The sequence below is a fragment of the Pseudochaenichthys georgianus genome, chromosome 16 (genome assembly GCF_902827115.2).
Source record: "Pseudochaenichthys georgianus chromosome 16, fPseGeo1.2, whole genome shotgun sequence".
NCBI lineage: Eukaryota > Metazoa > Chordata > Actinopteri > Perciformes > Channichthyidae > Pseudochaenichthys > Pseudochaenichthys georgianus.
Genome location: NC_047518.2, coordinates 42,450,718 through 42,474,312, shown reverse-complemented (window position 1 = coordinate 42,474,312; position 23,595 = coordinate 42,450,718). Strand labels below are relative to the sequence as shown.

The window sequence follows — 23,595 nt, the reverse complement described above, 5'->3', positions numbered from 1 at the left end:
TATTAAAGTATCAAGTATCATTGACAAGTAAATACATTGTTAAGTAATAAGCGTTAATTGCACGTAAGTGTATATTGAACGGATGTTGTATTGACGGGCAGTGTTATAGTGGAGACATCAGACAGCACTAACAGGCAAAGCACGTAGCGTTTCAAAACTAAGAAGCTGTGAAGGCTAGTCATTTTGCACCCTTTTTAGACTTCATGCAGCAGCTGATAAGATTAATTCTCGCTGAATTCTTAAAGTGTGTCTTCATGGTTTATTACACTCATTGTGGATTGCTTCGGATAAAAGCATCGGCTCAATGAAATGTAACGTAATGGGGTATCGATGTACTTCATTAAACATATTCTGCCTCGGTACATAAAACACGTTTAAGTGCTTTTATGCAACACTATGTTTCTTTCTGAAGGGACAAAACAACGGCGTTTGTGTTACCTGGATAGCCGGCACCAGAGTGAAATATCCAATGAGGATGATGCACAGTTCAGTGGCCATGTTCTTCATGATAGACCAGCTCTCATTACTTAGGCCTGGACAGAAACAATGATACCATTACACAAATACAACACACACACACACACACACACACACACACACACACACACACACACACACACACACACACACACACACACACACACACACACACACACACACACACACACACACACACACACCACACACACACACACACACACACACACACACACACACACACACACACACACACACACACACACACACACACACACACACACACACACACACACACACACACACACACACACACACACACACACACACACACACACACACACACACACACACACACACACACACACACACACACACACACACACAGACGCTCGATTAACTGAAAAATTACCGGTATGTTGTTCTCATAATCGTTGCAAGCCAAAATCGTAATTGCGATTAAAATACGATACATTTATTAGCAGCCCTAACACACACGCACACACGCACACACACACACACACGCACACATTTATGGCAAAAATCCTAATCTCGATTAACTGAAAAAATTAATTAAAAAAATAAAAGTTTTATTTCGATTATGTTGTTTTCATAATCGTTGCAAGCCAAAATCGTAATTGCGATTAAAATACGATTAATTTAGTAGCCCTAACACACACACACACACACACACACACACACACACACACGCTTCTTACCCTGAGCGATGCGGAGTTTGACCTCAAGGTCGACAGGGGTGGACACCACAGATTTGGTGAGAACCAGGACGTTCTCCAGGCCGATCACAACCACCAGATACGGGAAAATCTCTCTGGAGACACAAGACAACACACTTTTAAACTCGAGAACAAAACATTTAAAAAGGCCCCTCTTCTGTGGAAGGAGGGGACAGTAGAAACACGTTGAAGTGAGTTTCTAATAAGCACATAATGGTGATAATGTCCTCACACGAGGGACTTGGGAGAAGTTGTTAAGCTCGTTATCATCGGAGTAAAGAAAGTAATACAGCCCGATTAAAATAATAAAGCAAGTCTCATGGTGGAAAGATCTCACTAAGCTTTAATGTATTTATTAACGTAATCTTTATTCATGTAGGAAGACCATATGATTTCTAAAGATCCCATGTGTCATGCAATTTAAATGTTTGCTTGTTAACACGATGCGAGCTAAAGTGCTTCCGGTATGTTTAAGGGCGTGCTTCTTTCATTATCGGGATGATATTGTGGACCGCGATAATTTTGGAAAGGATAAACAAGACCTGACTTTTTTTAAAGATGAGCATGAGAGATTGCTTGATCCAAAATAAAACAGTAAATATGACATAATGTAAATAAAACAAGTTGAATTCCTGCCAAAAGTAAGCCAATATTTACACTTAATGACTTATTAAGTGACTGCTGGGAATTTCCTCCTCTGTTGACGTGTACAGAGAGATTATTGTTCAAGTAGAGATAAACTGCAGGAGGAATAGGGTAACGTGTATATATGTGGGTCACAGAGGAGTCATCAGACACACTAACACTTTGCATGATAAAAACACACACACACACACACTCCACTATATCAGTGTGTGGAGAGAACCATGAGTGAGCAGTGTGTGTCTTGCATGCTCTCGTTGTGTTGACCTCGACACAGAGAGTGAAGCACGGCCCACAGCTGCGTGGATCCTGGTCACCGGTTGGTCGCTCTGCCGCTGTCACGCCACAACAACTGCTTTCTAATAATCCTCAAACGATTGGACGAACCATTAAATGTCAATATCACAACATCTCCACCGCCCGGGTGAAGCCCCGCCCACACAGATTCTTAGATTCTGCTGTAAACATTAACGCAAAGCCATGTGAAGTCAATGCAGAGGAAGTGGAGAGTCAATAACGTGCTTCGTGTGTGTGTGAGTGTGAGTGTGAGTGTGTGTGTGTGTGTGTGTGTGTGTGTCCGAGCATTACTATACTTGTGGGGACCTAAATCTGTTCACAGTCACATGTGGGGACTCGCCTCCCTTATGGGGACAACATGGAGGGGAATCATTCATTTTAGGGTGAAGACTTTAGGTTAGGGTCGTGTGTGTGTGTGTGTGTGTGTGTGCGCGCGTGCGTGTGTGTGGACCTGTCCTTGTCTCTCTGGGAATACCATAAGAGATAATGATGAAGCTGTAACTGCCGCAGTAAATATTAACAGGATATATTTGAACGTCGATAGCGGCGCATAACGAGGACAGCAGAACAAGTTCCCACTGAGACTCAAATTCAGATTTGTTTCTGTAACGTTCCACATGTAACAACTAGTATCCAGAGTAGTTGGTTTTTATAAAATGTTCTCTATATAATGTGTTTTTACTGTATTTATTCCTAAAAAGTATTTTAATTAGTTTTGCAAAGCACTTTGAATTGTCGCGTGCTGAAAAGTGCTATATAAATAAACTTGCCTCTGAAAAGCACAAATTACACAGGTTGTAAGAAATGCTAGCTAAAAGGCTAACAGTTATAGCATTAGCATGTTGGGGTTTAGCATCCTAGCAGTACAACTGATGCTGATGGAAATGAAATTAGTTAGTAGGTTTGAATGCGTAAATAACATTTAGACTTCATAATTGCACTGGTTGAGGATTCACAACATCTATAAGGATTTATCTGCTGGGCACCATGGATGTCTTTAGCAAATCTTACGCAATCCACAAAGTTGTTTAAATGATCCTTTCAGAAACACAAGTGTGTGTCCAAAACGTAGAGGTATTTAGATTGGTAGATATTCCAGTCAGCACCAAAGTAATGGACCAACAGTTATGGAGTACGCTCTCTTTTCCAAACTGTGGCCCCCTGGCTGGCAGTAGCTTAGTCTGTAGGGACTTGGCTTAGGAACCGGAAGGTCGTTAGTTCAAGTCCCAATTAGACCAATTACAGAGAGTGGATTGGTGGCTGGAGAGGTGCCAGGTCACCCTCTGGGCACTGCCGAGTTATCCGAGGTGAAGCAAACTCCAAAACCCTCTGAGAGCCTAACCAAGGCAAGGCAAGGCAAGTTTATTTATATAGCACTTTTCAACGCAAGGCAATTCAAAGTGCTATACAAAAAATGAAAGACATTAAGCATTAAAAAAGAAAAGCTAATAAAATAAACATTAAAAGAAAAAATACATGGATAAAAGTTACAGTGCAGTTTAAGATGTGAATAGTTCAATTAAAAGCAGCGACAAAAAGAAAAGTCTTCAGCCTGGATTTAAAAGTAGTCAGAGTTGCAGCGGACCTGCAGGTTTCTGGGAGTTTGTTCCAGATATTTGGAGCATAATAACTGAACGCTGCTTCTCCATGTTTAGTTCTGACTCTGGGGACAGAAAGCTGACCAGTCCCTGAAGACCTGAGAGATCTGGATGGTTCATCATTTAGCAGGAGGTCAGAAATGTATTTTGGGCCTAAACCATTCAAAGTCAGCCCCCCTTCACTCAGACACCTCTCCATTAATGCATGTTTAAAGGTCCTTTGCGTGTAATGTTTTATTTTTTTTACTTTATTATTTGGCCCTTTTGTTTGTTTGTTTGTTTGTTCACCATGTAAAGGAAAGGCGCTATACAAATTAAATTACATTACATGTTAGACGCTTTTATCCAAAGCGACTTACATACTCAATACTGTGGGCAATCCCCTGAAGTGTCTCAGGGACACGACGACATGCTGACTGCAGTGGGGTTTGAACCTGTGCCCCTGATCCCAACACCAACGCATTATTCCACTGCGCCACACGCCTCCATTGAATCTATTATTATTATTAATGTAAATACAACAACACAGTGAAAGTTAGATTTCCGATCAGAGATTAATAACGCATTTGTTCTTCAGAATCCATAAGTGTCAGACTCATGTGTTGATGCCTCAGATACTTAGTTGAAACCAACTGTTTTCTAAGGGCAAAAAATACCCCCAAACTCTCAGCATTCATCTCTGTTCCCGTCCTTTTCTCAAGGTATACTGTTTGACAGACCGATGTTAAAAACAGAAGCAGCATTCCTACCCTCCATTGAGCGTGGGTGTGAGTCCAAACAGCGTGCAGAGTCCCACCGACATGAGCAGAGAGCTGAGCACGGTGACCACGGCAGCCAGAGCCAGACCCCACTTAGACTTCACCATGTCGATCTTACCTGAGGGGGGAGGAGGAGAAAAGATGAGGACAGGACACTGGAGCCGTCTATATAGCTAATATATTAACTACTGCATCCATTTAGCAGAGGTGGGGACTCGAGTCAGACTCGGGTCGCATGTTTTTGACTTGAGACTTGCTTGACTAACATTGATAAAAGACTTGACTTGGTATTCATGACTTGAGACTTGACTTAAGCTTGAGACGGATGACTTGAAAGGACTTGACTGTTTAAAATTAAATATTTGCGTTTGTTTTTGTAGTGAGATATTACGTTTACTTTTTTCGAAAAACCTGGCAACCCACTCGACGGCAGGAGTGTCAGTTAACACGGCAGCGGCTAGCGTTACTCCACAAATAGTGAAGTTTGGATTCAAGGATTATTTTGTCGATGACGCTAATAAGAAGAGAACAGCGGTATGCAGGGTCTGCAGCTAAACATCAGTGACACGACCACCACAACATCCAACTTCACTCGTCACTACAAAAAACCCACAGAGAAAGGTTCGTGAATGTGTTGTGTTAGCTACAAAGCTAACGTTAAGTTGAAGCTACGTGAGACTTGGTTTCAAATCGATTAAGCAAAGAGAAGACAAAACGGTAAATGAACACTAGAACCGCCAAGGCATTCATTTTGACTAACCCTGATACTGACGGGCTGTCCGGAGAGAGAGAGAGAGAGAGAGAGAGAGAGAGAGAGAGAGAGGGAGAGAGGGAGAGAGAGAGAGAGGCCTCGTGTATTTCCCCTGTGTTATTATCAGAAGTTACTGTAAACTTTTGAATAGGTTCATCTACTTTTAGTAGTTTGTTTAAATGTTTTAGTTATGTTGTTTTGTTTGTAGAAGTGCATCATTCCTTGATTTATTGTAAAATCCATCTGAACTTTTTGATCTGTTATGATGATAAACTGATTAATTAATTAACTGAGTTTTAAATCGTCCTACTTAGTTTATAAGGAAATTAAGAAGAGGAACAAATTAAATGATGGTGTAAACCAAAGGTGTTATGGTTCTATGTTCCTGCCTGTTGGATCAGCCGATAGAGGTGTTATGGTTCTATGTTCCTGCCTGTTGGATCAGCTGATAGAGGTGTTATGGTTCTATGTTCCTGCCTGTTGGATCAGCTGATAGAGGTGTTATGGTTCTATGTTCCTGCCTGTTGGCCTCAGCCGATAGAGGTGTTATGGTTCTATGTTCCTGCCTGTTGGCCTCAGCCGATAGAGGTGTTATGGTTCTATGTTCCTGCCTGTTGGATCAGCTGATAGAGGTGTTATGGTTCTATGTTCCTGCCTGTTGGATCAGCCGATAGAGGTGTTATGGTTCTATGTTCCTGCCCGTTGGATCAGCTGATAGAGGTGTTATGGTTCTATGTTCCTGCCTGTTGGCCTCAGCCGATAGAGGTGTTATGGTTCTATGTTCCTGCCTGTTGGATCAGCCGATAGAGGTGTTATGGTTCTATGTTCCTGCCTGTTGGATCAGCAGATAGAGGTGTTATGGTTCTATGTTCCTGCCCGTTGGATCAGCTGATAGAGGTGTTATGGTTCTATGTTCCTGCCTGTTGGATCAGCTGATAGAGGTTGTTATGGTTCTATGTTCCTGCCTGTTGGATCAGCTGATAGAGGTGTTATGGTTCTATGTTCCTGCCTGTTGGATCAGCCGATAGAGGTGTTATGGTTCTATGTTCCTGCCTGTTGGATCAGCCGATAGAGGTGTTATGGTTCTATGTTCCTGCCTGTTGGATCAGCTGATAGAGGTGTTATGGTTCTATGTTCCTGCCCGTTGGATCAGCTGATAGAGGTGTTATGGTTCTATGTTCCTGCCTGTTGGATCAGCTGATAGAGGTGTTATGGTTCTATGTTCCTGCCTGATGGCGTCAGCTGATAGAGGTGTTATGGTTCTATGTTCCTGCCTGTTGGATCAGCCGATAGAGGTGTTATGGTTCTATGTTCCTGCCCGTTGGATCAGCTGATAGAGGTGTTATGGTTCTATGTCCCTGCCTGTTGGATCAGCTGATAGAGGTGTTATGGTTCTATGTTCCTGCCCGTTGGATCAGCTGATAGAGGTGTTATGGTTCTATGTTCCTGCCTGTTGGATCAGCTGATAGAGGTGTTATGGTTCTATGTTCCTGCCTGTTGGATCAGCCGATAGAGGTGTTATGGTTCTATGTTCCTGCCTGTTGGATCAGCTGATAGAGGTGTTATGGTTCTATGTTCCTGCCTGTTGGATCAGCAGATAGAGGTGTTATGGTTCTATGTTCCTGCCTGATGGCGTCAGCTGATAGAGGTGTTATGGTTCTATGTTTCTGCCTGATGGCGTCAGCTGATAGAGGTGTTATGGTTCTATGTTCCTGCCTGTTGGATCAGCCGATAGAGGTGTTATGGTTCTATGTTCCTGCCTGTTGGATCAGCTGATAGAGGTGTTATGGTTCTATCTTGTTGACATCAAAGCTCCTGCTCTTCCCGTGTCTCTTTCCTGAGTCGGTGACTCCCTGCATTGCTGCACAGAAGTTTCTCTTACCTGTAGGTGCTGACGCTGTTGGCGGTTCTAGTGTTAACAGAAATTTAAATTAAATATGTGTAATGGCAAATAGAGCGGCGAAGTCCCTCCCTTTCCGGTGGACCTCCATGGGACCTTATTTTGTAAAAATCATGTATTGAAGTCAATGGAGAGAGAACGATTATGTTTTGATCCCGTTTGAATTGTGCAACGAATTACACACATGATGTTTGTCAAATTAAAAGATAATTTTGCAAGTCAACAAAATACAAATGTGTCGTAAAACTGTGAAGTAACACTTTTTTTGTGTGAAGCGCTGAATGAACTACAACTCTGGTGTCGCACACGTCACCAACACCAAGATGGCTGTCACGTTATGAAGTGGAAAGTATTAAAAGAGGTGAAAATCACTCCAAGTCTGGGCACGTTGAGAGCTGCACACACACAAGGGGAGTTAGTCGGTTCCGTGAGAGAGCCATTTCCATAACCACTGTCTTTTAACTAATTTAAATGCGGAGACTGGGCTTATGCATCAGAATTTCGCATGACTTGACTTGCTTGATACTTGTAGGTCAAGACTTGAGACTTGCTCATGTAGGACTTACTCCCACCTCTGCCATGTAGCACCTCAAAGAGGAAGTTCTGTGTTAGGATGTTTGTAAAAAGAGGCATGCAAGTTTCTTAGTATGCCAGGTAGTGAAGTTATTGAATTAGAGCTTATTAAATGGAGAACACATCTTAAGATTAGTCCATAACAATTTTACTTTGTTTCCCCTTTGCGTTGAACTACAGACTTTTCAAGCTAGTTTTTTTTAAACATTTATCCGGAAAAATATCTACATTTTAAAGATCTAGCACATATTTTATTGAACTTAGAATTCAAATAAAAAGTCAGTACTTTTGCTTCCACGTCTAAAAAAAATGTATAATAAAATACAAACATATTTAATTAAAGAAAAATGGAGTTAGGAAAATCTTAAGCTTACTTTTGGACTTTAATTTAAAAAAAAAAAGGTGGCTGTCATGAATAAATGAACGGGCTTGGGAGTTGATATTATTTGATGTACTTTGAGTAAGTGTTTGTTTAACGAGCGAAAGTTTGTTCAGAAAGTCGCCGAAGGGTTCATTCTAACACACACACACACACACACACACACACACACACACACACACACACACACACACACACACACACACACACACACACACACACACACACACACACACACACACACACACACACACACACACACACACACACACACACACACACACACACACACACACACACACACACACACACACACACACACACACACACACACACACACACACACACACACACACACACTAAAGAAAAGTGACGGAGGAACCAGACACACAGGACGGAGCAGAATGAGATTTCAAGATGCAAGGCTTTCATTGTCACGTGTGCATAGCTACAGTGTAGTTATGACAATGACAATCTTAGGTCACAGGCTCCTCCAACAGAGCAACACAATAAAACAGATACAATATAATATAATAGAGAGGGACTGACGTGTGGAGAAGTAGATGTAGGCGAACAGGATGATGTAGGTGGTGACGAGCGGGATGAGCTCTGCGATGCCAATCTCCTCTTTGAAATGAACGTGAACCATGTGGTCGTCTCTCAGGCTGCAGTTGGCTGACGGGTGGAGCTGTTTCAGACGGGACCGCAGGCTGCCCAGGAACCTACACACACACACACACACACACACACACACACACACACACACACACACACACACACACACACACACACACACACACACACACACACACACACACACACACACACACACACACACACACACACACACACACACACACACACACACACACACACACACACACACACACACACACACACACACACACACACACACACACACACACACACACACACACAGATCATCATCAGCACTACAAATGCATTCCATTAAATGATGAAGGCAGGTCACTCCACAGAAACTGCCCTCCTTGCTGTCTCTGAGGAACTGCACACTGCTAAAGCAGCCTCCCTCTCCTCTGTCCTCATCCTGTTGAACCTGTCTGCTGCATTCGACACGGTGAATCATCAGATCCTCCTTCGCACTCTCCAAGAACTTGGAGTTTCAGGATCTGCACTTTCCCTCCTCACCTCATACCTCAAAGACCGCACCTACAGGGTAACTTGGAGAGGGTCTGAGTCCGACCCTTGTCAATTAACTACAGGGGTCCCTCAGGGCTCTGTTCCTGGTCCCCTCCTCTTCTCCCTGTACACAAACTCTCATTAGCCCACATGGTTTTTCATACCACTGCTACGCTGACGACACCCAACTAATTCTGTCCTCTCCCCGCTCAGAGACCCAGGTCGTCGCACGCATCTCTGTTTGTCTAGCAGACATCTCTCAGTGGATGTCCGCTCATCATCTCAAGCTCAACCTTGTGCTTTTCCTTCCGGGAAAAGATTGTCCCACTCTTGACCTGACAATCAACATCGGCACCGCTATTGTTTCCCCGACTCAGACTGCAAGGAATCTGGGTGTGACCCTAGATAACAACCTGTCCTTCACTGCAAACATCGCTGCTACAACCCGCTGCTGCAGATACACGCTTTACAACATCAGGAGGATGCGTCCCCAGCTGACCCAGAAAGCGGCGCAGGTTCTGGTCCAGGCTCTCGTCACCTCACGCCTAGACTACTGCAGCTCCCTCCTGGCTGGTCTACCTGCATGTGCCATCCGACCTCTGCAGCTCATCCAGAATGCAGCGGCTCGTCTGGTCTTCAACCTTCCTGAATGTTCCCACACCACGCCGCTCCTCCGCTCCCTCCACTGGCTTCCGGTAACTGCTAGAATCCACTTCAAGACACTGGTACTTGCGTACCATGCTGCGAATGGATCTGGCCCTTCCTACATCCAGGACATGGTTAAACCGTACACCCCAGCACGTGCTCTATGCTCTGCATCAGCCAAACGACTCGCTGCACCCTCGCTGCGAGGGGGACCCAAGTTCCCATCAGCAAAAACACGTGGGTTTGCTATCCTGGCTCCAAGATGGTGGAATGAGCTCCCCATTGACATCAGGACAGCAGATAGCTTACACACCTTCCGGCGCAGACTGAAAACTCATCTCTTTCGACTCCACTTCGAGCGATAGAACTGCTAACAAAGCACTTGTAGACTAATAAAGGGCTGGCTTATCTAAAGCCAGTTGAGTAGCACTTGAAATGTGTTTGCTCTATGAAACCTGATGCACTTATATGTTTCTGTTTTCTTCAAGTTTGTACTTTGTTGGTCGAACGCACTTATTGTAAGTCGCTTTGGATAAAAGCGTCAGCTAAATGCAATGTAATGTAATGAATAATATCCAGTTGCTTCCAGACAATTACTTAGTCGAGCAATTCAGCACTTCTGGATACATCTATCCTGTTGGCTCAGTCCGAGGTTAAATAGTACAAGTAGTCTCAGAAATGCTGGCTAAATGAATTACAACACAAGTCATTGTAAGTAGCCACAGCAATAATGAATGCAGTCTGCAGCTTTACAAGAGAAACAAACCAAATTTGCATTTTTAGAACAGGTGCAAAAGGGGTTTCAATATGATACTTGTCTTTATTTGGTGTCAAGTAATAAAAGAAAAACATAGGTTTGAATAGTTTGAAAGCAGAGTCAACTAAATATTTGTATTCATGGGATTTTGTTGGCTGATTGTATTTGTTTCTATTAACTATTTTTGAACAAATACACAAAATGTTCGTAACATTTCTTAATTAGATATAAGGAATTGCGTATTCATACATTTTAGAGAATAATCAAAGACAAATAATTAGTTTTTTTTTCTTTTTTCGAGCGTGTAAAACAAAAAGAAAATACAAATGAAACAAAAGATGATTAATATTTAATTAATAATTGAATAATCTGTAGTATCATTGTCTGATCTCAATAAACAACAAAGCTTTAGCTAAGTACACGTCCGAAAAGGGGTCGGAAGAAGTTTACACTTATTTAATCCGACCCCTTCTCCCTTTTCTTTTTACATCTTAATATATGTTAACATACAATATCAATGTATACTTTAACCTTGAATAATTTATATAATAATTCATTTCAAATAATAAGTCCATACTGTGTAAAACTGTATTTATTTGTCGGTTACTTTCCATGTCACTGTACGCACAACATAAAGCCCACAAGTGATCACCAATCAAGCTGAAAATCGTCAAACAAATTGTGCCATAATATGAAAAAGTTAAAAAAGGAAATTCAAGCAAAACTGTATTTTTATTTTCTCCTCTATATTTGTGTGACTCACCTTGCATCGTAGGTGGAGAGCACTATAGTGATAGTGTACGTCACCACCCTCTTCCTGTTGTAGTGACTGACCCCAGTGTACTTCCCAGGGACGCCAAACAGCAGGTCTAAAACACACACAACAACATATGTTATCAAACACAGCGCAGCACGTATTCAAACAATGTTCCCTTTTTAAGTCACTGAGAAACAGAGAGTCGGATGGCTGAATATTCACACTGCCGCCTCTGAATGATCTGGAGTCGACAGTTTGGCTGACCTTCAAGTGTGAAGCAGAGTTTCAGCCCGACTGCCTCCGAGTACAGACCCAGAAAAAGCTCCCACCTTTAAATCACCTGAGCTGAAAGGTGAGATGTTCACCATGTCAGTGACTTTAAAAGGGGCTCATTTCAGGTAGTGATGGGAATTATGGCTCTTTGAAGGGAGCCGTATCGTATGGCTCCGTTCCTTTCCGAGAGCCGTTCGAGCCGCGAAATGATCACCAGGGTAATGATTGACTGTATTGCCAGATATCTACTTTTACTCACAGAGAAATGTACATCTCTGAGCCAGCCAAACTACTACTCCAGCAGCATGCGTCATGCCATCATCTTTGGCACATTTGCATTCAGAGAAGCAAGTTCCCGTAAAGGCAAGTGGATTTATGGCAGGCAGTGAACCAACGATAAAAAAGAACGGCTCTCACCAAGTACGACTTGTTTTTTTCCATTCATACCAAAGAGCCGTTCAAAAGAATCTGATCGTTCGCGAACGTAACATCACTACTTTCAGGTTAATATCAGTATGTAGGGTTTCTACTTTAAAGAGTCCTCTCCTGCTGATGTTCAGGTGTATATCAGTATGTAGTGTCTCTACTTTAAAGAGTCCTCTCCTGCTGATGTTCAGGTGTATATCAGTATGTAGGGTTTCTACTTTAAAGAGTCCTCTCCTGCTGGTGTTCAGGTGTATATCAGTATGTAGTGTCTCTACTTTAAAGAGTCCTCTCCTGCTGATGTTCAGGTGTATATCAGTATGTAGGGTTTCTACTTTAAAGAGTCCTCTCCTGCTGATGTTCAGGTGTATATCAGTATGTAGGGTTTCTACTTTAAAGAGTCCTCTCCTGCTGATGTTCAGGTGTATATCAGTATGTAGTGTCTCTACGTTAAAGAGTCCTCTCCTGCTGGTGTTCAGGTGTATATCAGTATGTAGTGTCTCTACTTTAAAGAGTCCTCTCCTGCTGATGTTCAGGTGTATATCAGTATGTAGTGTCTCTACTTTAAAGAGTCCTCTCCTGCTGATGTTCAGGTGTAGATCAGTATGTAGTGTCTCTACTTTAAAGAGTCCTCTCCTGCTGATGTTCAGGTGTATATCAGTATGTAGTGTCTCTACTTTAAAGAGTCCTCTCCTGCTGATGTCCAGGTGTATATCAGTATGTAGTGTCTCTACTTTAAAGAGTCCTCTCCTGCTGATGTTCAGGTGTATATCAGTATGTAGTGTCTCTACTTTAAAGAGTCCTCTCCTGCTGATGCGCAGGTGTATATCAGTATGTAGTGTCTCTACTTTAAAGAGTCCTCTCCTGCTGATGTTCAGGTGTATATCAGTATGTAGTGTCTCTACTTTAAAGAGTCCTCTCCAGCTGATGTTCAGGTGTATATCACTCTGTTGTGATTGGTCAACTGTTAGAGATGTCCCGCCCCTTAGCAAATCATGAAAAATGTGCTGGAGGGAACTTTGGGATTTTAGCCGTGCACAAAAACCTATATAACCCACTACAGGAAAGGGAAAACCCCAAAGAGCATAGGATTTTAAACCCTTTTGAAAAACAGGATTAAGATGCATTGTGGGTAATGTATCTCCCTCCTCTTCCTCACCTCGCAGTGTGGCCGAGGTGCTGAGGCCTTTGGGTTCGTGTTTCTGGATCGTCTTCAGGAGGTCGGGGTCCGAGTCGAACAGCTCCTGCTGGTTCTGCCAGTAGTTGCCGGGGGAAACGAGTAAACAACCATGCTCCGGCAGCACCGACTGCATCCGCCGTAACCCTGGAAACAGATCGGTCACCTGGAGACAGAGCGACTCCAGACTACGAACCCCAGAGCTGAGAGGGGAGACAGCGAGATATTTTATTGCTATTGAGATGTTGAAATGTCTTTATAAGAAATAAGACAAGTTTCTTTCTTCTTGTCTCCTAATTTTATTGCACAACGCCATGTCTTTTTATGCTGCTGCAACACAAACATGTCCCTACTTGGGATCAATAAAGTACTTCTTATCTTATCTTAAGAGAGACAGAGAAGAGACAGAGGGGGAGACGGAGGGGAGAGAGAGGTGAGAGGACAGGAGTAAATCTCAAACACAAAAGAGCCTCAAGTAATTAGTATTTGCAGAGGAGGTAACTTTAGTCCATCAACTGCATAACAACAAGACAAGGGCAGCAGCATGTAACTCATTACACTCTTGTTCAAATGTTCTTTATTTCAATGGACTTAAATGAACTGTAATGTACAACTTCCAAGCAAAACAAGAAGGTGTACAAATCAGAACTAAAGTGCTTTACAGGTGAAAGACACCCATGGATCCTAAAAAGGGGGGCAGTTGGACTTAGTTGTTCAACTTATTATTCAGTTTGACTTCTCTTTGACTAAATGATAGGAAAATAAGTTATCGAATGTAAAATGCTTCATTATGAATATACAGTTCAATTGAAGTGTTCCTTGTCCCTGATAAAAGTTACAAAACAGTTTGTGTATGATGGTGTTTTTGAATGTTGAATCTGCAGGTAATTGTAAAACATTGTCCCGAGGAATCTGCAATCAGATTGTTGGTCAGATAAAGCGAGCAATTTTTTTAATCTGTTAATCAGGAACATAAGCAGCAGACAGCATTCATTATGTTTATAATAGTAGCGACATATTTGTAGCACAGGCACTCATTGACATTTCACAAAACATATTTAACTGTGTGAGTGTGTGTGTGTGCGCGCACGTGTGTTTACCCGTCTGAGTGCACGTGGTTGCGGATCTCCTCCAGCAGGCTGAAGGCTCGACTCAGCGGAGACCGAAACACGTCCACCGGCACCAGGCTGCTGTCCCACGGAGACACCGCCGCCTTCACCAACACCTGCTGGATGTAGGCCACCGGAGGACCCCGGTACTACACACACACACACACACACACACACACACACACACACACACACACACACACACACACACACACACACACACACACACACACACACACACACACACACACACACACACACACACACACACACACACACACACACACACACACACACACACACACACACACACACACACACACACACACACACACACACACACACACACACACACACACACACACACACACACACACACACACACACGCACACACACACACACACACACACACACACACACACACACACACACACACACACACACACACACACACACTACAATAATTTCATGCTTTTCAAATCAAATCAAAATGGAGTATAGCCCCAAATCACAAGAAATGCCTCAAAGGGCTGTACAAAGTAAACAAAGAGACAAATACAAACGTCATAGCATCAACATTTAAAAAACATTATACAACAACATAAGTATCGCCATGTGATAAAAGCATGTGACTGAAGTGATGGTAATGTTGAACGGAAACTAGGAGATGGAAATTAGTTTACAAGGCAGACAGATGCGAAGAGACGGGTTTTGAGTTTGCTTTTAAAGGAGTCAACGGAAATATCTTCACGGATCTGAAATGGAAGACGATTCCAAACGAAAGTGCTCTGAATGAATGAGCTCTACGGATGATTTGTGAATTCTGGGGATGGAAAGGAGACTGAAATAATGTGATCGTAGGAGCCTGGTAGATATTCACGGGGTAATTAATGATGATACATATGGAGGTGCAAGTCCATGTAAGATTTTAAAGGTTAATAGTAAAATCTTGAAGTCTGATCGTATGTGAATTGGGAGCAAATGCAATGAATTGAGAACTTAACCCTTAGATGCATAAGTGGGTATTTTTTACCCGGTGAGGTGGTTTTCTTGAAGTATCTTTGTAATTACATTTTTCTTATCATTTCATATTCCAGCTATTCCTCAAAAAACATGTTTTGGATATCATGCCATTCAAATTTTAAATTTACATTTTAAGAAATTGTAGTTTTTGTATTACTACCCCAAGCTTCCATAAGTGGGTCAAAAATGGCATTAAGCTCAAAGGGCCAGGAGATATCACCCCGGGGCCGGATTTGGCCCGCGGGCCGCCAATTGAATAGCCCTGTTATGGCGCGTTTCCACTGCAGCGCAGAGCTTGCTTTAAGCGTGCCGAGCCGTTGCGTTTCCTCTTGGCCTAGTACCGGCTAGCGGGTCCTAATTCACAGTTTTTCTGGCCCCATAAAATCGTGGTTCTAGGGCCAGGAACAACCAGGCTGAGTCGGGCTGAGCATGCTAAACTAGAGAGAGAATCGCAGGCAAGGGGGCTACAACTACAGCAAGATGAACATATTTGACCGTGATTTAATTATAATACACGTTTCAAAATGATGCTGAAGTAACAACACACTGATACCGGTTAGTAACAACCATGAATTAACGCTTTGACAAGTCTGCAGACAGACGGCAGAGAAACACCCTTTTAAAATGCGTGTTTTCTAAAAAGCAGTATATGCTCCGACCGTCACACTCACAACAACGGCCTACAGACATAAATAAACCACAGACTGTATCCTCCATGACACAGGCAGTCTGTGGTTTGTACTTGTTTAACTTGTGTCTAGTTTCTGAACAGATATGAGGAGCTGTGAGCTCTGAGTGCTAACAGCTAACGGCTGTGCTGTTTTTCTGGGGCGCTCATTGTCACGGCTCCGCCTACACTGCGTTACTATAGTAACTGCCCCAGTTCCTAAACTGTAATGGAAGCGCAGCATTAAAGTGAGCCGGGCCTAATAAGGCCTAACCAAACCGAGCGAGGCCGAGCGAGGCCTGCAGTGGAAACGCGCCATTATAGGGGTTCACAACTGGTGTTTACACAATTAAATTCATGATAAATAAAGATGACTTACACGGATCAGATATATTGCTATTGATAAGTGAGGCTTGCTTTCACAAACTATTTACATAATTAAATAAATGATTAATACAGATATGATAGTTGGTTATAATGATAAATAATAGAAAAGTCTGGTATGTCGGTATGACATCAGGTTACTGTAATGGAGCCTTTAAAAGTCCTGGAAAAGCCACTCATTTGATACGAAATCCAAAGTATAAGGAATCTTATTTCTAAATATTGATATAATATAAACACATTGCCAAGACCAAGAAAAGACCAGAAAGAAACGGTAAGACACGCAGTAGCTTAGATAATTATGAACAAATAGTTATAAACATGTCTATGTGCAAGTCTTTTGTGTACAGTGCTTACGAGTAGGCCTGTCGCGATAATCGATAAATTGACTTATCGTACGATAAATAAAAATGGACTTGATTACTTTTCTGAGCTCGATAAATTGCCGTTTACATGCGTGTTTGTTTAAATAATGATGACATCACATCATGTGACCGGCATTTTAGCCAGGCGGGCTGTGTCTGCAAGGCGAGCTTGTGAGGGGCGGGCGGGCGGGCGGGCGGGCGGACACACACACACACACACACACACACACACACACACACACACACACACACACACACACACACACACACACACACACACACACACACACACACACACACACACACACACACACACACACACACACACACCCACACACACACACACACACACACACACACACACACACACACACACACACACACACACACACACACACACACACACACACACACACACACACACACACACACACACACACACACACACACACACACACACACACACACACACACACACACACACACACACACACACACACAAGGAGTCAGACACTCCTCGTGCACGTGCAGCTGTGTAGCATCCAAATGAATAATATAGCGACAAGCAGGAGACAACGTGTGACTTACTCGAGGGGAATTTGAAGTTAAATGGAAGTGGTTGCAAAACCTAATACCACATCTCCGGTGTGGGAATATTTTGGATTTAAGCCAAATCAGCGAGGCGAAGCTACGGACTTGAATAAGCCGGGCGGTGTGTCGCATTTGTTTTAAAAAGGTAGCAATACGAGTACGACCAACCTTAAACTGCACATGAAACACAACCACCCCATTCCCCCAGCTGGGAGCAAACACGGCAGCTCGAGAGCCCCCACCTTCCCTACAGTTTGCAATCAAAGTTGCATTTGCCCGACAATGCAAACATGTTGGTGTTCCTTGCTCGAAATCTTTGATGGATACAGATTTCGGATATGGCCTGGTGAGGCATCTGGGTCTTTGTATGGACAGTCGACTGTACACTTGACTGCTCTTTTAAGGAGGTTTGTTTTGCTTGTGAGACTATGTCCAAAATATGCCATTTATTTATGTATATTGTTGGGAATGGAAAGATAAATGAAAGAAGGCGGATATATCCATTTAACATACAGTATCTATGTTTATTATAACATTTTTCTGCATGTCAAAATGAAAGACAACCCACACACCTATCAATCATCAAACCGTGGGGTCTTAATTCATTACGTGTTGATTTCTATCAACGGGGGAGTACTTCAGGAAAGTCGACAGAGGGGAGGGGGCTAGTGGAGTACTTCGTGACCACAGAGTGTGAACGTTGTGATCAGCTGTTTTAGCGCAGTTCTCCAGAGAGGGGGGGAGTCTCCCTCCGCAGCCGGTTGGCGTAGTTTTGGCACAGTTCCGTTGTACAGACCGACGTTAACAGCAGCCCTGTCTGTGCACACGGAGACCGACTCTGTCGTCCGGTGATCTAACCGCCTTCTGGAAAAGCTTCACAAGTACGTCGGTACGCAAATGCGCTTTGTGACACAAGTGACGGTACACATTTCAGATTACATAACCTGCGTACCAGTTATGTGCACCCCTGTACCAGAGCCATATTATTACTATTATATGGCTCTGCCCTGTACTACAGCAAGAGTATTCTCCGTCGGGACTTCCTGCAACAACACCACGCCGTTATCAAAGATGTTCTATTGAGAAGACGATCACTACGTGACAAAAGTTTTCAAAACCGTGGCTACTGAAATCAATCTTACTAACTGCTGTCTGTGCAATTTACTACGCGCGAGTTGGCAGACTTTATTTTGCTTACTTTAACATCATTTTTCATGGTGGGGCTAAGCCATTTCTTGGTATGGGTGTAGCCTACCCCAGCCATACCCTGGCGCTGCCACTGGTGGCACGTATGGGGCGGGCCATTCTGCACATGCGTTAAATGCGTTAAATATTTTAACGCAATTAATTCAAAAAATTAATTACCGCCGTTAACGCGATAATTTTGACTGCACTAATATATATATATTTTGGTTGAAACTAAGCCAGAAAACAAAACAAAAACATAAATAATAAAAAAATATATATAAATAAAATCGATTTTTAAAAATAATATTCGATTATGGAGACTGTAACGAATATTCGAATAATCGCTGGCATCCCTACCATTAATACAGTTAACAAGTGGAGGACAGAGGAGGCTCTTAAAGAAGAAATTACAGGTCTGTGAGAGCCAGAAATCTTGTTTGTTTGTAGGTGACCAAATTATTTTTTTATTATTTTACCGAGGAATTTACCAATTAATTCATTAAAAATCCTACAATGTGATTTCCTGGATTCTTTCCCCCCATTCCGTCTCTCATAGTTGAAGTGTACCTAGGATGAAAATTACAGGCCTCTCTCATCTTTTTAAGTGGGAGAACTTGCACAATTGGTGGCTGACTAAATACTTGTTTGCCCCACTGTATATGAGAGAGAGAGCTCTGTTTTCCAGCCTGAGTCTATTTAATTGATTGTTTTGGTTGTGTGTGATTTAATTATTCTTTTTTTAATTTAATTTGTTTTATTTATTATATATCATTTATATATATTTCATTTGCAATGTTGAATGTTCAATAAAAAAGTTCTGTTTGAAAGGATGTACTTCAATTATTATTATATATTATCATTATGTCAGTGGTCTAAACGGTGCCGACAATATTATCGTTTATCGCAATAATTTCCGGGAACATTTATCATCCGAAAAAAGTAATTATCGTGACAGGCCTACTTACGAGTCTCATTATAAGAATAATGGAATATTCTGGGATGTATATATAAACGTGCGTGTGCTTTATCTAAAAGAACAAAGAAGTGGAATTATTTGCCGAATGATTTAAAGGGCTGTAAGAAATGTTTTATGTTTAAGAAAATGTATAAAGAAAGTGTAATAATTAGACAGTATGAAGTTGATTGTGTTCTGGTTTTATGTTTCCGTATTTGTGACCAAAAGAATATTGCTTTTATTTGAGTTTTTATGGTTATTTCCTTTTTGTTATTTTTTTGTAAGAAGTTCCCTGCTCCTTTCCACCTTTTGCGCTATATAAAAACAACCAGTATAAGTGTACATGTTTTGTTTTATAAGAACTGCCATGTGTGGAATAAACAAATAAATAAATCTTCTCTTACCCAGTCGGGCCGCTCTCCGAGGTCTCCCTGAGGCTCATGGGAAGGGACGCTGTAGTCTCGCCCCCCCGTGGTGAACTCAACGGGACCCGTCCCAGGCAGGGGGAGCCGCAACAACGGATAGCTGCGAGACAAAGGGGACAAAACGGATATGAGACACAAGTTTTAAATAATATTAAAGCTCTCAGGAGGAAATACTTTCAACAATGTTTAAGTTAAACTCATATTTCACTTATTGCTGCAACAGACGACGACTATCTCTATTTATATACAACTACAGTACACAGTATCTATTCTGCTTTAAAGCTTGTAATCACATTTTGTCTATCTTATTCTACATTACATGTGTATAGGCTTCTCAGTCCTTCAACCTTTTTGCATCATTATGTCTATTATACTACAGTATGTATAACAACTACGATGTAGATTGTGTGCGTATGAAAAATAAGCATTATTTTTGTTGTTTTTAAAGTTTTGGGCCAGAAAGAGACTTTAATAGAGATACAGTGGAGATAGAGGGATATTGCCTGAAATTGTACACGCTTCATATGAGCTGCCAGCTTTAACCACTGAGCCGTATACTTTAAAAAACATAACAGATGATTCCTGCAGTAGTTAGAACAAATATCTGCTTCTTTCTTAGCCTTACAAGCGGCTAAAATGTATGATAATTTGAAACACGATCAGACCTTAGTGTTTGTGAGGCTGCACATCAGTTATTAGCAGCACCCGATACACATACGTGCTGTGTGTGTTATGCAACACTTTAAGAAAACACGACACCAGTGCCTCAGGCTTTTCCTGCGATTAAGTGCTTCTTGGACAGACCCCTTCCTCTTTCCCCCTGCCAATGGGTGGCTCTTTTATGAAACAAGTTTCCCTCAGAGCACCAAACCACTCATTGCTTGTTCTGTCTGTCCGTCTGTCCGTCTGTCCGTCTGTCCGTCTGTCCGTCTGTCCGTCTGTCCGTCTGTCCGTCTGTCTGTCTGTGTTCATTACATGATGGTAGTGTTGAGCAACCCTAAAGCTTAGCTGACAGGAGAGCTTATAGTGAAGGTAGGAGAGCTTAGAGTGAAGGTAGGAGAGCTTATAGTGAAGGTAGGAGAGCTTAGAGTGAAGGTAGGAGAGCTTAGAGTGAAGGTAGGTGAGCTTATAGTGAAGGTAGGTGAGCTTATAGTGAAGGTATGAGAGCTTAGAGTGAAGGTAGGAGAGCTTATAGTGAAGGTATGAGAGCTTAGAGTGAAGGTAGAAGAGCTTAGAGTGAAGGTAGGTGAGCTGAAGGTAGAAGAGCTTAGAGTGAAGGTAGGTGAGCTTAGAGTGAAGGTAGAAGAGCTTAGAGTGAAGGTAGGTGAGCTTAGAGTGAAGGTAGGTGAGCTTAGAGTGAAGGTAGAAGAGCTTAGAGTGAAGGTAGAAGAGCTTAGAGTGAAGGTAGGAGAGCTTAGAGTGAAGGTAGGAGAGCTTATAGTGAAGGTAGGAGAGCTTATAGTGAAGGTATGAGAGCTTAGAGTGAAGGTAGGAGAGCTTATAGTGAAGGTAGGAGAGCTTATAGTGAAGGTAGGAGAGCTTATAGTGAAGGTAGGAGAGCTTATAGTGAAGGTAGAAGAGCTTAGAGTGAAGGTAGAAGAGCTTAGAGTGAAGGTAGGAGAGCTTATAGTGAAGGTAGGAGAGCTTATAGTGAAGGTATGAGAGCTTAGAGTGAAGGTAGGAGAGCTTATAGTGAAGGTAGGAGAGCTTATAGTGAAGGTAGGAGAGCTTATAGTGAAGGTAGGAGAGCTTATAGTGAAGGTAGGAGAGCTTATAGTGAAGGTAGGAGAGTTTAGAGTGAAGGTAGGAGAGCTTATAGTGAAGGTAGGAGAGCTTAGAGTGAAGGTAGGAGAGCTTAGAGTGAAGGTAGGTGAGCTTATAGTGAAGGTAGGTGAGCTTATAGTGAAGGTATGAGAGCTTAGAGTGAAGGTAGGAGAGCTTATAGTGAAGGTATGAGAGCTTAGAGTGAAGGTAGAAGAGCTTAGAGTGAAGGTAGGTGAGCTGAAGGTAGAAGAGCTTAGAGTGAAGGTAGGTGAGCTTAGAGTGAAGGTAGAAGAGCTTAGAGTGAAGGTAGGTGAGCTTAGAGTAAAGGTAGAAGAGCTTAGAGTGAAGGTAGAAGAGCTTAGAGTGAAGGTAGAAGAGCTTAGAGTGAAGGTAGAAGAGCTTAGAGTGAAGGTAGGAGAGCTTATAGTGAAGGTAGGAGAGCTTATAGTGAAGGTATGAGAGCTTAGAGTGAAGGTAGGAGAGCTTATAGTGAAGGTAGGAGAGCTTATAGTGAAGGTAGGAGAGCTTATAGTGAAGGTAGGAGAGCTTATAGTGAAGGTAGAAGAGCTTAGAGTGAAGGTAGAAGAGCTTAGAGTGAAGGTAGGAGAGCTTATAGTGAAGGTAGGAGAGCTTATAGTGAAGGTATGAGAGCTTAGAGTGAAGGTAGGAGAGCTTATAGTGAAGGTAGGAGAGCTTATAGTGAAGGTAGGAGAGCTTATAGTGAAGGTAGGAGAGCTTATAGTGAAGGTAGGAGAGCTTATAGTGAAGGTAGGAGAGCTTATAGTGAAGGTAGGAGAGTTTAGAGTGAAGGTAGGAGAGCTTATAGTGAAGGTAGGAGAGCTTATAGTGAAGGTAGGAGAGCTTATAGTGAAGGTAGGTGAGCTTATAGTGAAGGTAGGAGAGCTTATAGTGAAGGTAGGTGAGCTTATAGTGAAGGTAGGAGAGCTTATAGTGAAGGTAGGTGAGCTTATAGTGAAGGTAGGAGAGCTTATAGTGAAGGTAGGTGAGCTTATAGTGAAGGTAGGTGAGCTTAGAGTGAAGGTAGGAGAGCTTAGAGTGAAGGTAGGTGAGCTTATAGTGAAGGTAGGTGAGCTTAGAGTGAAGGTAGGTGAGCTAACGGTACGTCCACACAGCAGCTTTAGACGAATCTTCCACCGCTTCTCTGCCCATTGACTTTGTTTTTGTTTTTAGGATGACTTTTAACATCTGTCCAGGGACTACAGACGAAACATAGCCTGTTGGCTAACTCTGACGCATTTACAGAAATGTCAATTAATGTGCACTGTCCCTGTCAAATAAATAAATAAAAAAAAGAATAAAAAAAAAAGAATGGGGATGACGTCACTTTGCCTCGCTTTTCGCCGAACTGCATTGTGGGGGAGCGAAGCGAAGATTTCCAGGATTTCAAAGTTGAGCAATGTTCAACTTTTGAAGCTGAGCTGGAAGCGTCAGCCAATCAAATCCCGTTTATGCAAATCTGACAGTAGAAGCGTCAGCCAATCAAATCCCGTTTATGCAAATCTGACAGTAGAAGCGCTAGCCAATCAAACCGCGTATAAGCTGGGAGAACCAGACCGCAGTTCATTTCCTCATATTCCAAACGAGAAATTACGGTAGCAAATCACCCGGTTCTTTACGACCAGAACTATTAACGGGATACAAACCGGAGGAACCAGGCATGGAGGGAGGTGGCAGAGACAGTGGGGGAAACTGGTAGGTTTTCACCTGTTTGGGGAGTTTATATATATATATATATTGCTCGCATAAAATCCCCGGGGTTTTTTTCTTTGTATGTCGGGGGCGGGAGATTCATGTGAT

The 23,595-nt window shown here is 42.5% G+C and overlaps 1 protein-coding gene across 1 annotated transcript in view; it reads right to left on the bottom strand.

Annotated features, from left to right (window-relative positions):
* The window catches only part of scap (SREBF chaperone), a 64,244-nt gene that overhangs the window by 22,333 nt on the left and 18,316 nt on the right, over positions 1–23,595 (bottom strand). Inside the window, 8 exon segments of the mRNA XM_034102343.2 lie at positions 439–533; positions 1,197–1,309; positions 4,501–4,627; positions 8,662–8,834; positions 11,439–11,544; positions 13,288–13,508; positions 14,406–14,563; positions 19,993–20,113. Coding sequence (XP_033958234.1) covers positions 439–533; positions 1,197–1,309; positions 4,501–4,627; positions 8,662–8,834; positions 11,439–11,544; positions 13,288–13,508; positions 14,406–14,563; positions 19,993–20,113 — 1,114 coding nt within the window.